This window comes from Rana temporaria, chromosome 2, assembly GCF_905171775.1.
Source record: "Rana temporaria chromosome 2, aRanTem1.1, whole genome shotgun sequence".
Classification (NCBI taxonomy): Eukaryota; Metazoa; Chordata; class Amphibia; order Anura; family Ranidae; genus Rana; species Rana temporaria.
The window spans coordinates 341,713,568-341,728,877 of record NC_053490.1 but is presented as its reverse complement, the minus strand read 5'-3'; the positions used below and the strand labels follow the sequence as shown (position 1 = coordinate 341,728,877).

The 15,310-nt window shown below is 46.9% G+C and overlaps 1 protein-coding gene across 1 annotated transcript in view; it reads left to right on the top strand.

The window, feature by feature from the left end:
• MAPKAPK2 (MAPK activated protein kinase 2) overlaps nt 1-15,310 on the top strand; it is an 86,487-nt gene that overhangs the window by 66,744 nt on the left and 4,433 nt on the right. The window contains exon 9 of the mRNA XM_040337533.1: nt 7,774-7,854. Within this exon, the coding sequence (XP_040193467.1) occupies nt 7,774-7,854 (81 nt within the window). The remainder of the gene's footprint in view (nt 1-7,773; nt 7,855-15,310) is intronic.

The window sequence follows — 15,310 nt, the reverse complement described above, 5'->3', positions numbered from 1 at the left end:
TGCTATACATTTTTGCTATACATTTTGCGCAAACCAATCGATAAACGCTTATTGCGTTTTTTTTTTTTACCAAAAATAGGTAGAAGAATACGTATCGGCCTAAACTGAGGAAAAAAATTATAATTTTATATATTTTTGGGGGATATTTATTATAGCAAAAAGTTAAAAATATAGATTTTTTTTTTTCTAAATTGTTGCTCTACTTTTGTTTATAGTGCAAAAAATAAAAACCGCAGAGGTGATTAAATACCACCAAAAGAAAGCTCTATTTGTGGGGAAAAAAGGATGCCAATTTTGTTTGGGAACCACTTCGCACGACCGCGCAATTGTCAGTTAAAGCGACGCAGTGCCGAATCGCAAAAACTGGCCGGGTCCTTTACCTGCCTAAAGGTCCGGTTCTTAAGTGGTTAATGGAGGCACCATTGCACAACAGAAGCTGTCACCCAGAGCCAAATAAACAAACACAATTGTGCCAGCAAAAGGGGTTAAATGTATGCTGGCTTTGTATTTTTTTTTCATCAGCTTTTAAAGCTCTAACAAACTTTTTGCAAATCATATGACCAAAAAAATTAAAATGGATTAAGTCAAATTAAAAACGATTTTTTTTTTGTAGGATAGGTTAAGGAAAGATTTAATGTCTGTCCCCATTAGGTTGATTCATTCCCCCCAAAGTGTCCTTTTTGGCACAGACAGATTCACAGGATTTTTAACATAAAGTATATTGCTGTATGACCCGTTGACAGACACAGGAATTGTAGAATTTCTTTAAAGTTGGGTGAGTGCAGTTTACACCCTGTGGGTTCCCGCATCGCACCCGACTTGCACAGCAGTTCACACTGCCATTTGTGATCTGCTGGGGAGTGTAATACAATGTTAACGACGCCCCCAGTTCAGTTTGCATATCGCACTGCAAACTGACCTGAATCAGATCGCATAGGTATGAACACCCATGCAATCCGATTCTGGTCCGAACAAAAAAGGGTCCTGTGCATGTTTGGACCAAATGCGGTGCAATATCAGCTATACTATCTGTATCGGTGAAATCACATCGCACAGACATCGCATGTGTTTGGACATTGGCAAAGGCTTTGCTGGAGATGCCCCCAGTGTACCTTGTATAACTCCACCCACTCTGTTGGATTTTAAGATTTTTTTTGCTAGTGTTCTTAGGCAATGGATATCTTCTCCATGGAGAAGTTTTCTAGCCATTCTTTTTTACTTTACTTTTTACTTTACTTTACTTTTTTACTTTGAGCGAAATTTGGTGCAACATGTAGTTAACTGCAGGGTGCTATACAGGTCCAGGTATGTAGTCCCAGACCCTGAAAGCTCCTTGGTGGTTATGTTCACCATGAGGAGTTAAGCTTGGTCTCCTTTGGGAACCTGCAACATGAATAAGGGAAGACTGAGTTCTCTTTTACATATGGAGTGTTAGTCACCTTGTGTGTTTTATGCCTCTGTAAATGTCTTTACTACTTTGGCAGTAGGTAACATTAATAAACTATATTTGTCATATTTCCCCCCGGAAATGCATTGTTGCATGGGTGGTGGCGTTCTTGCGCTATGCTTTCCGGCTGATGCACTTCCTCCTGCCATTTCTGTTGAAATGCAAGAAGCACATTTGCTGGTCTCCCAGCTGCCTACTGTTTCAGAGGCAAAGTCACGGGATGTCAGTCAGCACCTAGGTTATTGAAGCTCCTTTCCTGGACGCGTCAATACCCCCTTTTTTTTTCTGCATCCATTTCTTGACTACCCCACAGGGGATCTCCTCTCTTGGCAATGGCAGAAACCAGGCAAAGAAGCTTGGAAAAAAAGATTTAATGGCACCACACTGCAAAAACCCTCAGGGTGGTAGCTGTTCCACTGCACCAAAGCAAGGTCCTATATTGACACCACTCCCTGACTAAGGTATAGCTCACTTGCAACTGCCCCAAAGCACTGTTCTGCCTCTCCACCACTTGAATATATTCAAGAATATGATCCTGAACCTCTTTTGAGGAAGAATTGAAATAAGATCGAAGTGGACCCTATTCAGGGATATTCAACGTCTGCATTTTTTTTTTTGAAGAACAAGTTAAGGCTTCACGTCATAAGTTTTTGCTACGAACTCGCTTATTGTTGTGCATACTAGCCTTTGTTTAGCAGCACCAGAATCTCCTCTGTGCCAACAAGCACCTATGGGCACAAAACTGATGTCGAGGTCTAAAAAATACTTTTCCTTTTACACACCCAAATTTTCGGTGCTTTGCATGAGGATTGACCAAATTCTAAACCTAGTGGGGAAACAGACATCAGATGCTTCCCAATGCTATCCCAGCGTTGTGTTCCATAGTAAAAGGAATTTATGAAAAAGAATGCTCTGTCCCAGTACTGGATTCTGTTCTCAAGCATCACACCGTTATGTTGAAGGTTTTTCCTCCTTAAATTCTGTTGATGCTTTGAAACCCCATTGAAGGCAACCTTTGCTCTGGCCATTGCTGCGATGTCCATTTGTCAGACTTGCTAATTGGTCTCTGCAAATGAATAGGCAACATTCTCCTGTGTTTGAGGACTGTGTAATGCTGGAACAATTGAAACTTATGCCTTCTAGAGAATGTACTTCACCAAATCTCAAGGATGACACTGCTCTCTGTGCATATGTGTAGAATTTTGTGGTTTAAGGCTTGGTCTGCTGAACCTGCTTGCAAAAGATATCTTTGACGCATGCATTTCAATGGCAAACCCCTACCCTTGATACATTTTTCAAGGAAGTTACTGGGGAAATGTTCTTTTACCCCCAAACACAACAGCCTAAACCAACTACTGCCATGGCTACTACCTCTCCATTAACAACATCTAGGGGTCCTTTTCTAAGTCAAAGACAGGTCTTTTTGTCGCAAGCCTTGGACCCTAAAACCTCCTAACCTACTCAAAAGCCCTCACAATGAAGGGGGAAACCTCACTGTCTGAAGTGGTGGGGGGGGGGGGGCGTCGTCATCCGTCGGCTTCTGCGCCAGTCTGAATCAGAGAAGTCCTATAACTGGTATTGTTCAAAAATGTTGTTCATACTGTAAATGTTCCAATACAGGGAGAATGAATATAGGCTCATGAAAAATAACCAACATAGGTAAAGAGGTCATACATATCATGATATATGGCTAATATACATGATAGTATGTGACGCCCATTCAGACACTTCCCCTTTTAAATTAATAGTCAGATAATATGGCTGTGTTCCAATCCTATGTTTGCAACATTGGGAGGCCGTGTTCCAACACAATGGGAAGGGGATACATTACCTTCTGTTCCTTTCAATTTTACATCCCCATTCCACTGCTCATTCTGAAGTTTTGGAAGAGGACTATGTGGAAGTCCTCTGCCCACAGATATCCACAGCCATCGGTCCAGAATTGTGAGGCAGGCACTTGTCCTCATCAACGTGTGTACAATGTAAACACCCCCCCCTCCCCCCACCATTGTGTTAAGGGGATGTGGCCTGATGTGATTCAGCTCATTATCTGAATATTAATTTAAAAGGGGAAGTGTCTGAATGGATGTCACATACTATCATGTATAATAGCCATATATCATATGTATGAACTCTCTACCTATGTTGGTTATTTTTCATGAGCCTGTATTCATTCTCCCTGTTTTGGATCATTTATGAACAACATTTTTGAACAATACCAGTTATAGGACTTCTCTGATTCAGACTGGCGCAGAAGCCAACGGATGACGCCGCCCCCCCCACCCCCCACCACTTCAGAGAGTGAGGTTTCCCCCTTCATTGTGAGGGCTTTTGAGTCGGTTAGGAGGTTTTAGGGTCCAAGGCTTGCGACAAAAAGACCTGTCTTTGACTTAGAAAAGGACCCCTAGATGGTGTTAATGGAGAGGTAGTAGCCATGGTAGTAGTTGGTTTAGGCTGTTTTGTTCGGGGGTAAAAGAACCTTCCCCCAGTAACTTCCTTGAAAAATGTATCAAGGGTAGGGGTTTGCCATTGAAATGCATGCGTCAAAGATATCTTTTGCAAGCAGGTTCAGCAGACCAAGCCTTAAACCACAAAATTCTACACATATGCACAGAGAGCAGTGTCATCCTTGAGATTTGGTGACTGATGGGGATTTTTGTGAGTGACTTTTTTTTTTTTTTTCTCCCTTTCTCCTTTCACAATACCTTGCCTATTGGACTATAAAATGTCCTGTTTTTAGCATACATTTGTCACCTCAACCTTAGTCCTGTTCTGCCTCAAATGATACCCAGGTATGTAGTTGGAGAAAAAGCTTGCTCCTGTGATAGTGAATGGAGTAGATCCCAAGAAACCCAAACAGAACCATTTGTCTTTCATTTTTCATCATTTTTAATTATGCTTTTAAATGTTTAACTTTTTAATGTTGTTAGGGTTGTCCCGATACCACTTTTTTAGGACTGAGTACAAGTACCGATACCTTTTTTTCAAGTACTCGCCAATACCGATACTTTTTTTTAAAATGTGTCCCCCCCACAGATGCAGCCATGTCCCCCTACAGATGCAGCCATGTCCCCCCACAGATGCAGCCATGTCCCCCCACAGATGCAGCCATGTCCCCCCACAGATGCAGCCATGTCCCCCCACAGATGCAGCCATGTCCCCCCACAGATGCAGCCATGTCCCCCCACAGATGCAGCCATGTCCCCCCACAGATGCAGCCATGTCCCCCCACAGATGCAGCCATGTCCCCCCACAGATGCAGCCATGTCCCCCCACAGATGCAGCCATGTCCTCCCCCCCCCATCCAGCCATGTCCTCCCCCCCCCATCCAGCCATGTCCTCCCCCCCCCATCCAGCCATGTCCTCCCCCCCCCATCCAGCCATGTCCTCCCCCCCCCCCCATCCAGCCATGTCCTTCCCCCCCCCCATCCAGCCATGTCCTTCCCCCCCCCCCCATCCAGCCATGTCCTTCCCCCCCCCCCATCCAGCCATGTCCTCCCCCCCCCCCCCATCCAGCCATGTCCTTCCCCCCCCCCCATCCAGCCATGTCCTTCCCCCCCCCCCCCCATCCAGCCATGTCTCCCCCCCCCCATCCAGCCATGTCTCCCCCCCCCCATCCAGCCATGTCCTCCCCCCCCCCCCATCCAGCCATGTCCTCCCCCCCCCCATCCAGCCATGTCCTTCCCCCCCCCCCATCCAGCCATGTCGCCCCCCCCCCATCCAGCCATGTCTCCCCCCCCCCATCCAGCCATGTCTCCCCCCCCCCCCATCCAGCCATGTCTCCCCCCCCCCCCCCCATCCAGCCATGTCTCCCCCCCCCCCCATCCAGCCATGTCTCCCCCCCCCCCCATCCAGCCATGTCTCCTCCCCCCCCCCATCCAGCCATGTCTCCCCCCCCCCCCATCCAGCCATGTCTCCCCCCCCCCCATCCAGCCATGTCTCCCCCCCCCCCATCCAGCCATGTCTCCCCCCCCCCCCATCCAGCCAGTCTCCCCCCCCCCCCATCCAGCCATGTCTCCCCCCCCCCATCCAGCCATGTCTCCCCCCCCCCCCCATCCAGCCATGTCTCCCCCCCCATCCAGCCATGTCTCCCCCCCCCCATCCAGCCATGTCCTCCCCCCCCCCCCCATCCAGCCATGTCCTCCCCCCCCCCCCCATCCAGCCATGTCCTTCCCCCCCCCCCCCCATCCAGCCATGTCTCCCCCCCCCCATCCAGCCATGTCTCCCCCCCCCCATCCAGCCATGTCTCCCCCCCCCCATCCAGCCATGTCTCCCCCCCCCCCTCCAGCCATGTCTCCCCCCCCCCCCATCCAGCCATGTCTCCCCCCCCCATCCAGCCATGTCTCCCCCCCCCCCCATCCAGCCATGTCTCCCCCCCCCCATCCAGCCATGTCTCCCCCCCCCCCATCCAGCCATGTCTCCCCCCCCCCCATCCAGCCATGTCTCTCCCCCCCCCCATCCAGCCATGTCTCCCCCCCCCCATCCAGCCATGTCTCCCCCCCCCCCATCCAGCCATGTCTCCCCCCCCCCCATCCAGCCATGTCTCCCCCCCCCCATCCAGCCATGTCTCCCCCCCCCCCCATCCAGCCATGTCTCCCCCCCCCCCATCCAGCCATGTCTCCCCCCCCCCATCCAGCCATGTCTCCCCCCCCCCATCCAGCCATGTCTCCCCCCCCCCATCCAGCCATGTCTCCCCCCCCCCCATCCAGCCATGTCTCCCCCCCCCATCCAGCCATGTCTCCCCCCCCATCCAGCCATGTCTCCCCCCCCATCCAGCCATGTCTCCCCCCCCATCCAGCCATGTCTCCCCCCCCATCCAGCCATGTCTCCCCCCCCATCCAGCCATGTCTCCCCCCCCATCCAGCCATGTCTCCCCCCCCATCCAGCCATGTCTCCCCCCCCATCCAGCCATGTCTCCCCCCCATCCAGCCATGTCTTCCCCCCCCCATCCAGCCATGTCTCCCCCCCCCCCCCATCCAGCCATGTCTTCCCCCCCCCCCCCCATCCAGCCATGTCTCCCCCCCCCCCCCATCCAGCCATGTCTCCCCCCCCCATCCAGCCATGTCCCCCCCCCCCATCCAGCCATGTATCCCCCCATCCAGCCATGTATCCCCCCATCCAGCCATGTCTCCCCCCCCCCCATCCAGCCATGTCTCCCCCCCCCCCCCCCATCCAGCCATGTCTCCCCCCCCCCCATCCAGCCATGTCTCCCCCCCCCCCATCCAGCCATGTCTCCCCCCCCCCATCCAGCCATGTCTCCCCCCCCCCCATCCAGCCATGTCTCCCCCCCCCCATCCAGCCATGTCTCCCCCCCCCCCATCCAGCCATGTCTCCCCCCCCCCCATCCAGCCATGTCCCCCCCATCCAGCCATGTCTCCCCCCATGCAGCCATGTCTCCCCCCCCCCCATCCAGCCATGTCTCCCCCCCCCCCCCCACCCAGCCATGTCTCCCCCCCCCCCCCCCATCCAGCCATGTCTCCCCCCCCCCCCCCCATCCAGCCATGTCTCTCCTCCCCCCCCCCCCCCATCCAGCCATGTCTCCCCCCCCCCCCCATCCAGCCATGTCTCCCCCCCCCCCCCCCATCCAGCCATGTCTCCCCCCCCCCCCCCATCCAGCATGTCTCCCCCCCCCCCCCATCCAGCCATGTCCCCCCCCCCCCCCCATCCAGCCATGTCCCCCCCCCCCCCCATCCAGCCATGTCCCCCCCCCCCCCCATCCCCATCCAGCATGTCTTCCCCCCCCCCCCCCATCCAGCCATGTCTCCCCCCCCCCCCCCATCCAGCCATGTCTCCCCCCCCCCCCCCCCCCCATATCCAGCCATGTCTCCCCCCCCATATCCAGCCATATCCCCCTTACCTGCATCCCTGCTGCCGCCGACTGGTTAATACGCCCGGGGAACATTACAGCTTTGAATAGCTGTAATGATTGGCGCCGCGCTGTGTATAGACACTCCCACTCGCTCGGGATTGGACAGTTCACCCGAGCAAGGGGGAGTGTCTATACGCGGCGCGAATCATTACAGCTATTCAAAGCTGTAATGTTCCCCGCCCGTATTACCCAGTCGGCGGTAGCGGGGATGCGGCGGGATGCGACGGCGGGGGGAGTATTCTATTTCGGTATCGGGGGTATTTGCGGGAGTACAAGTACTCCCGCAAATACTCTGAATCGGTCCCGATACTGATACTAGTATCGGTATCGGGACAACCCTAAATGTTGTGATGTTGGGAGTATAGATCATAGTCCTATCGTATCCTTTTATTATAAAACACAAACTGATATGCATTTTTTTTCCTTTTTGTCTTTATTTTTATTGTAAATGCAACAGCAGTCAATGCAAGTGCCACCAACTCCACTACACACCAGCCGGGTTTTAAAAGAAGAGAAGGATTTGTGGGAAGATGTTAAGGTAAGAATTTTATTGAACAATTCTGTCTGTTTCCCTGTCAAGATAATTATTTTCAAGAAAAAAATGCTTATTTAAAGGAAAGGGTTAAAAAACCTCAATCAATAATCACTCTGGAATCCCACATTTCCACCTTTTACATTATACTCTGGTACTGCTGCCATAACCCCGGTATTCAAAGTGATTGTAAAGGCAGGTGTGGGTTTTTTTTTTTTTTTTTTAATCTTGATGCATTAAGATAAAAAAAAACTTCTGTGTGCATCAGCCCCCCCCAAATACTTGCCTAAACCCAGTCTCTAACCAGTGATGTCCACAAGACTGCTGTCCAAGACGCTGCTACTGCTGCTGTCAATAAAACTCAAGTTGGCCAATCAGGAGGAAGAGAGGGGTTAGGGCCACACCACTGCTCCATGTCTGAATGGATACACGGAGCTGCAGCTCGCCTTGGGTGCCCACATAGCAAACTGCTTGCTGTGGGGGTACTCAACAGGGGATGGGGCCAGGAGCTCCAGCCAGGGACCCGAGAAGAGGAGGATCTGGGCTGGTAAGTATAACATATTTGTTATTTTATTGAAAAAAAAACACGTAACTTTACAATCACTAACGTCAAACAAATGACATATTTTTACTATAGGCCGGTCGGCAAGTGGTGTGTGTGTGTGTGTGTGTGTGTGTGTATGTGTATAATATATATATATATATAATATAAATTTTACAGTGCCTTGCAAAAGTATTCGGCCCCCTTGAACTTTGCGACCTTTTGCCACATTTCAGGCTTCAAACATAAAGATATATAACTGTAATTTTTTTTGAAGAATCAACAAGTGGGACACAATCATGAAGTGGAACGAAATTTATTGGATATTTCAAACTTTTTTAACAAATACAAAACTGAAAAATTGGGTGTGCAAAATTATTCAGCCCCTTTACTTTCAGTGCAGCAAACTCTCTCCAGAAGTTCAGTGAGGATCTCTGAATGATCCAATGTTGACCTAAATGACTATTAATGATAAATAGAATCCACCTGTGTGTAATCAAGTCTTCGTATAAATGCACCTGCACTGTGATAGTCTCAGAGGTCTGTTTAAAGCGCAGAGAGCATCATGAAGAACAAGGAACACACCAGGCAGGTCTGAGATACTGTTGTGGAGAAGTTTAAAGCCGGATTTGGATACAAAAAGATTTCCCAAGCTTTAAACATCCCAAGGAGCACTGTGCAAGCGGTGATATTGAAATGGAAGGAGTATCAGACCACTGCAAATCTACGAAGACCTGGCCATCCCTCTAAACTTTCAGCTCATACAAGGAGAAGACTGATCAGAGATGCAGCCAAGAGGCCCATGATCACTGGATGAACTGCAGAGATCTATAGCTGTGGTGGGAGACTCTGTCCATAGGACAACAATCAGTCGTATACTGCACAAATCTGGCCTTTATGGAAGAGTGGCAAGAAGAAAGCCATTTCTTAAAGATATCCATAAAAAGTGTTGTTTAAAGTTTGCCACAAGCCACCTGGGAGACACACCAAACATGTGGAAGACGGTGCTCTGGTCAGATGAAACCAAAATCAAACTTTTTGTCAACAATGCAAAACGTTATGTTTGGCGTAAAAGCAACACAGCTCATCACCCTGAACACACCATCCCCACTGTCAAACATGGTGGTGGCAGCATCATGGTTTGGGCCTGCTTTTTTTCAGCAGGGACAGGGAAGATGGTTAAAATTGATGGGAAGATGGATGGAGCCAAATACAGGACCATTCTGGAAGAAAACCTGATGGAGTCTGCAAAAGACCTGAGACTGGGACGGAAATTTGTCTTCCAATAAGACAATGATCCAAAACATAAAGCAAAATCTACAATGGAATGGTTCACAAATAAACATATCCAGGTGTTAGAATGGCCAAGTCAAAGTCCAGACATGAATTCAATCGAGAATCTGTGGAAAGAACTGAAAACTGCTGTTCACAAACGCTCTCCATCCAACCTCACTGAGCTCGAGCGGTTTTGCAAAGAGGAATGGGCAAAAATTTCAGTCTCTCGATGTGCAAAACTGATAGAGACATACCCCCCAAGCGACTTACAGCTGTAATCGCAGCAAAAGGTGGCGCTACAAAGTATTAACTTAAGGGGGCTGAATAATTTTGCACGCCCAATTTTTCATTTTTTTTTATTTGTTAAAAAAAGTTTGAAATATCCAATAAATTTCGTTCCACTTCATGATTGTGTCCCACTTGTTGATTCTTCAAAAAAAAATAGTTTTATATCTTTATGTTTGAAGCCTGAACTGTGGCAAAAGGTCGCAAAGTTCAAGGGGGCAGAATACTTTCGCAAGGCGAGTATGTATATGTATATATGTATATGTATATGTATGTATGTATATATATATATATATATATATATATATATATATATATATATATATATATATATATATATATATATATATATATATATATATATATAATCGTTTATTATTCCCTTTGCTAGGGAATAATAGGGTCTAGGGTCTTTGCTAATAAAAAAAATATGCTGTATGTTTGCGGGTTAGAAGTAATTTTTGATAAAAAAAAGATACTGATTTAAACTTGAAAACAAAAAGTACCAGAAAAGGCTTGGCCACTCTTCAAGTGGTCAAAGATATCACCATCTGCAGTACATAATATCATCCAAATTTCTGTGCGCAAGGGGTAAGGCTCGAAATGCAATATAAGATTCTTGTGATATTCAGGTCCTCACATGGCACTGCATTAAAAACCGGCATGATTCTGTGATTCGCATCATTGCATGGGTTCAGGAATACTTCCAAAAACCATGGTCTGTGAACACTGTTTGATATGCCATCCAAAAATGCAAGAAAACTGTTTTGCACCACGTCCTCCACACTAAAGAGGAGAGGAAACTTCCAGACTGTTATCATCACTCGGTTCAAAGCCAGCATCTCTGATGGGGGGTGCATTACGGAATAGGCAGCTTGCACATCTGGAAAGATACTATTGTAAAAAAGTATGGGTTTATGAGATTTGCAAATCATCGCATTCTCTTTTTTTTTTTTTTTTTTTTTTTTTTATGTCGATTTTACACAATGTCCCAACTTATTTGGAATTGGGGTTGTATGAAAATGACAAGCTGTATATCGCTCCCTCATCATAATAATAATAATAATAAAAAAAACGCATGGAAGCAGTGGACACATCCGATCAAATTACTGACTTTTTCAAAGGCAGAGCTGTATCTACACCATACTTGTATTTATTTGCTCCTGTTGTTCAAACTCCAAGTATGTTGTGTCTTCAAATTTAGATTCCAGAGTGTCAAAGGCCAATAATTGCACTTCATACATAACCTATCATCCTCCCAGTGGCATCACTAGGGTTGGTGTCACCTGGTGCGGTAAAATATGGTGTCACCCCCCCCCCCCCCCCCAATTACTTTTTTTAAAATATTTTTGACCCTACCGTTTGCTCTCTGTTCTCCTTTCTTCCCATTTTCTCTCTCTCTCTCTATCTATCTTTCTTGTTCTTTCTATCCCCTTCTTCTTTCTCTCCCCTTTTTCTTTGTCCCCCCCCCCCGCCTCTCTTTCTCCAGGGCCAGAATTCACATCTCATGAGCCATCCCCCTACAACTTTTTTATACCCTGAAAAAACATGGAAAATCTACTAACAGAATGCATTTCTGAAATGACAGCCTGCTGTTCGACATTTTGGAGAATAAAATTTACATTATACACACTTCAAACTTTTGTACAAAAAAAAAGGAGGGGGGAGTATGATGCACCAAACTGTTAATCATACTTGGAAAAAACAAGATGCGCTATATAAAAAGAAACAAACTTTTTCTAAATAATCATGACATAGATCAATGTCCATATATGATCTAAAAACAAAAAGAAAGTCCAGATCCCCAGTGAAGTGAAGGAAACAGAAAAATTAGTCCATAAGTGCTTGATCTAAAACTGTAGTGACGATCCAATGAATAGCAAAACCTCCACCATGAATCAAGATGTCTGCTTACCAGATGACCAGCGGTCTCTTAATTAAAAGAAGACCAGAGAAGGCGTGTAGATAAACACTATGGCAGTTGGATTGTAGAAAAGCTGTATAGCAAGTACACCTCCGTCTCAAGCCAATCGATGGAAAATTGGGGTCCCGATAATCATGGAAGACACATAAGGGCCACAATAGTGTAGTAACGTAGGTAACATTTATTAAAAAGAAGAAAAAAACGCACTTACATATAAACAGTAAAATTTAGGCATGTCAAAATTTGGAGCTCCGGCCGGAAGCCAACCAAAAAAGACCCGTCCAGGTAGGTAGGGAAAGGTGAAGTCAACGGGGGGTGATCCGGTACAACACTCGTTCCGCCCGACCGGTTTCGCGAAAACTCGCTTCCTCATAGGGCACGGGTAACATACCAGATCACCCCCCTTAAATAACACAAGAAATTAGAATGGCCACTGGGCGTCATCGTACTCACGTGAACGCGCATGCGCGCGCACCGGAAACAATCCAGGTCAGACCAAGTCTGACTCTAGTGTCCTCAGCGCCAGTGCGCATGCGCCCACGCCCAGCGGAGCCCAGGGTAGCAAAAATACGGGAAAATACCCGATCCGGATAAGCAGGCATCAGATCCAGAGGTCTGAAGCCGGATACCACGAAAACGGGACCCGTGACAGGAGTATGCCCGACCCCAAGACCGCACCGTGACGATCAGGGTGACCGGAACGTCGACGTCACACGTCGGCGTGCAGCCGTAGTGACCCCGAGCCACCAGGAAGCACGGCACGGACCAGAAACTACAGGGCCAGGCCTCGTTATGAATTACAGGCTCCGCCTCCCTGACGCACTGATTGGTCAGAGAAGCCAAGCCTCGTTCTGGGTGTGATGAAAATGCCGTACAGTCACAATAGCATCCCCAGGAAACAAATAGGGAGAATAAATGCATGGATCCGCAGAGCACATTAATACTCTAGCGGACCAAAATTATAGCTATATAACTGACACAGCTGTACATCACAAGACCCAAACTGATAAAAAATGTAACAAAATTAATAAAAGCATTAATAATGTTTAAAAAGTGCTGTCATATTTCAAACATATATTAACCCTCACTGGCATGACCAGCATGCATACAGCGAAAGTTCAACACTATTACCTAGCCCATATAGTAGAAATATATATATATAAAATATCCTTCTTATAATATTATAAGCACAAAAATATAAAATTACATCAAACTGTGACTAAAAAGATAAATACAATCTACTACATTCACTGAATTAATCAAAACAGCTGGGCACTGCAGATGGAACTGAAGGACCCACTAAACACAATATCTCTAAATCGCATATTCCCAAAAAATCTCTCCAGATTAGGCACATATGGATATGATAGAGAAAAAAAAAAAAAAAAAACATTTTTAAAAATTTCCTTAAAAAACCCTTCAAAAAAAATTTTCAAAAAATTTTTTTCAAAAAAATTCTTTTTCCCTTTATGAATTATTAATGAAAGCATTAATATCCGTATCAATATTAAGCCCAAACGGCGTATAGGTTTTGACCCGGTGAATCCAGGCCATTTCCTGTCTCGAAATCTCACGGACTAGGTTACTGCCTCTCCAGTGCGGACGATATTTATCGATTCCGATGAACAAAATATTGGATGGATCTCTATTGTGCTTTAAGTCAAAATGTCTAGAGACAGAATGTTTGTCAAAACCACTTCTGATTTTGGCAATATGCTCATTGAGCCTAACTGACAGGGCCCTCTTAGTGCGGCCGATGTACTGAAGGCCACAAGGGCACTGGATAAGGTATATCACACCTTTCGTCGAACAGGTTATGAAAGGTTCAACATCAAATGTTTGTTGAGTGGCTGTGGACTGGAAGGAACAAATTTTCCTCTCCCTGCACCTATTCAGGGTACAGACCTGACAACGTTTACATCTGTAATATCCTGTAAGATTCTCAAGGAAAGTCCTTGATGCCTTCGGAGGGTCATGTACACTGGGAGCAATACGACTCCCAATTGTAGATGCACCCCTGAACACCACACTAGGCCTCGCTGGGAGAATTGGAGCCAACACCTGGTCAGTAGTGAGAATATGCCAGTGTTTCTGGATTAATTTCTTAACATTAAAGTGCTGTGCAGAAAATGTTGTAATAAAAGGTAGAGAGAATCTATCACCTTGATCTCCCTTGATTTTGTCTACAAGGAGTGATGCTCTGTCAATGCTCCTAACCTTCTCCATTGATTGGAGTAGACTGTTACCATCATATCCCTTCTCCTCGAATCTTTTGGAAAGAATCGAGGCCTGTCTCTCGAATGTCAGGGGATTGGTGCAGTTTCGTTTAATGCGCATAAACTGTCCCAAAGGAACAGATTTTAACCAAGTTGGTAAATGGCAACTGTCTAGGGGTATATAGGCGTTGCGATCAGTTGGTTTGAAAAAAGTAGACGTAACAAATCTGCCATCCTCAATAGTAATCTGGAGGTCCAAAAAGTGAATGGAGTGTTGACTAGTCTCAAAATTAAATTTAATTCCCCTAGTGTTCTGATTCAACTCAGCCATAAAGCCGAGGAGATCTGCCTCACTACCATCCCAGAGGAGGAGGACATCGTCGATATACCTCGACCAGAGTAGAATCTCGGGTCTGCGGTGATCATCAACGACGTCCTCCTCCCACTTGGCCATGAAGAGGTTGGCCAGGCTGGGGGCATATTTAGCCCCCATGGCCACACCCCTATCCTGGCGGTAAAACATGTTATCAAACATGAAATAATTATGGGAGGCCGCGTAAGTTAACAAGACCATAATAAAACCTATTTGAGCTTGTGCAAGGTCAGACTGTCTAGCTAAGAACATCTGCACCGCCTCAAACCCCAAATGATGGGGAATAATAGTGTACAAGGAGGTCACATCTGCTGTGACCATCCATATACCGGTCTTGGGGAAAATATTAGCGAGTGTATTAATAACCTGCTTCGTGTCCTTGATATACGAAGGAATCTTTTGTACGAGTGGCTGTAGAAAAGAGTCTATATACTTGCCCACCCGGGACGTGATAGAATCAATACCACTGACGATAGGTCGTCCCGGGGGGCAAGTCAAGCTCTTATGGATCTTAGGTAGGTAATAGATCACAGGTGTCCGTGGGGCGCTGGGCACCAAATAAAGGGCCTCCTTGTTGGTCAAGATGCCACTTTGGAGCCCCTGTTTGACCAAAACCTCTAGTTCCTTTTTGTATCCACTTATTGGATCCCTAGCAAGAGGGGTATAAGTGTCAACATCATCAACGAGCCTATGCAATTCTTTAAAGTAGTCACACTGGTCTAGAACAACTATACCGCCCCCCTTATCCGCGGGTCGGATGACCAAGGCCTTATTCTGACATAGTGATTCCAAACCCATTGTAAGGTCTCTACTCATTCTGGATTTGCTCACTTTAAGTTTATCCAGGT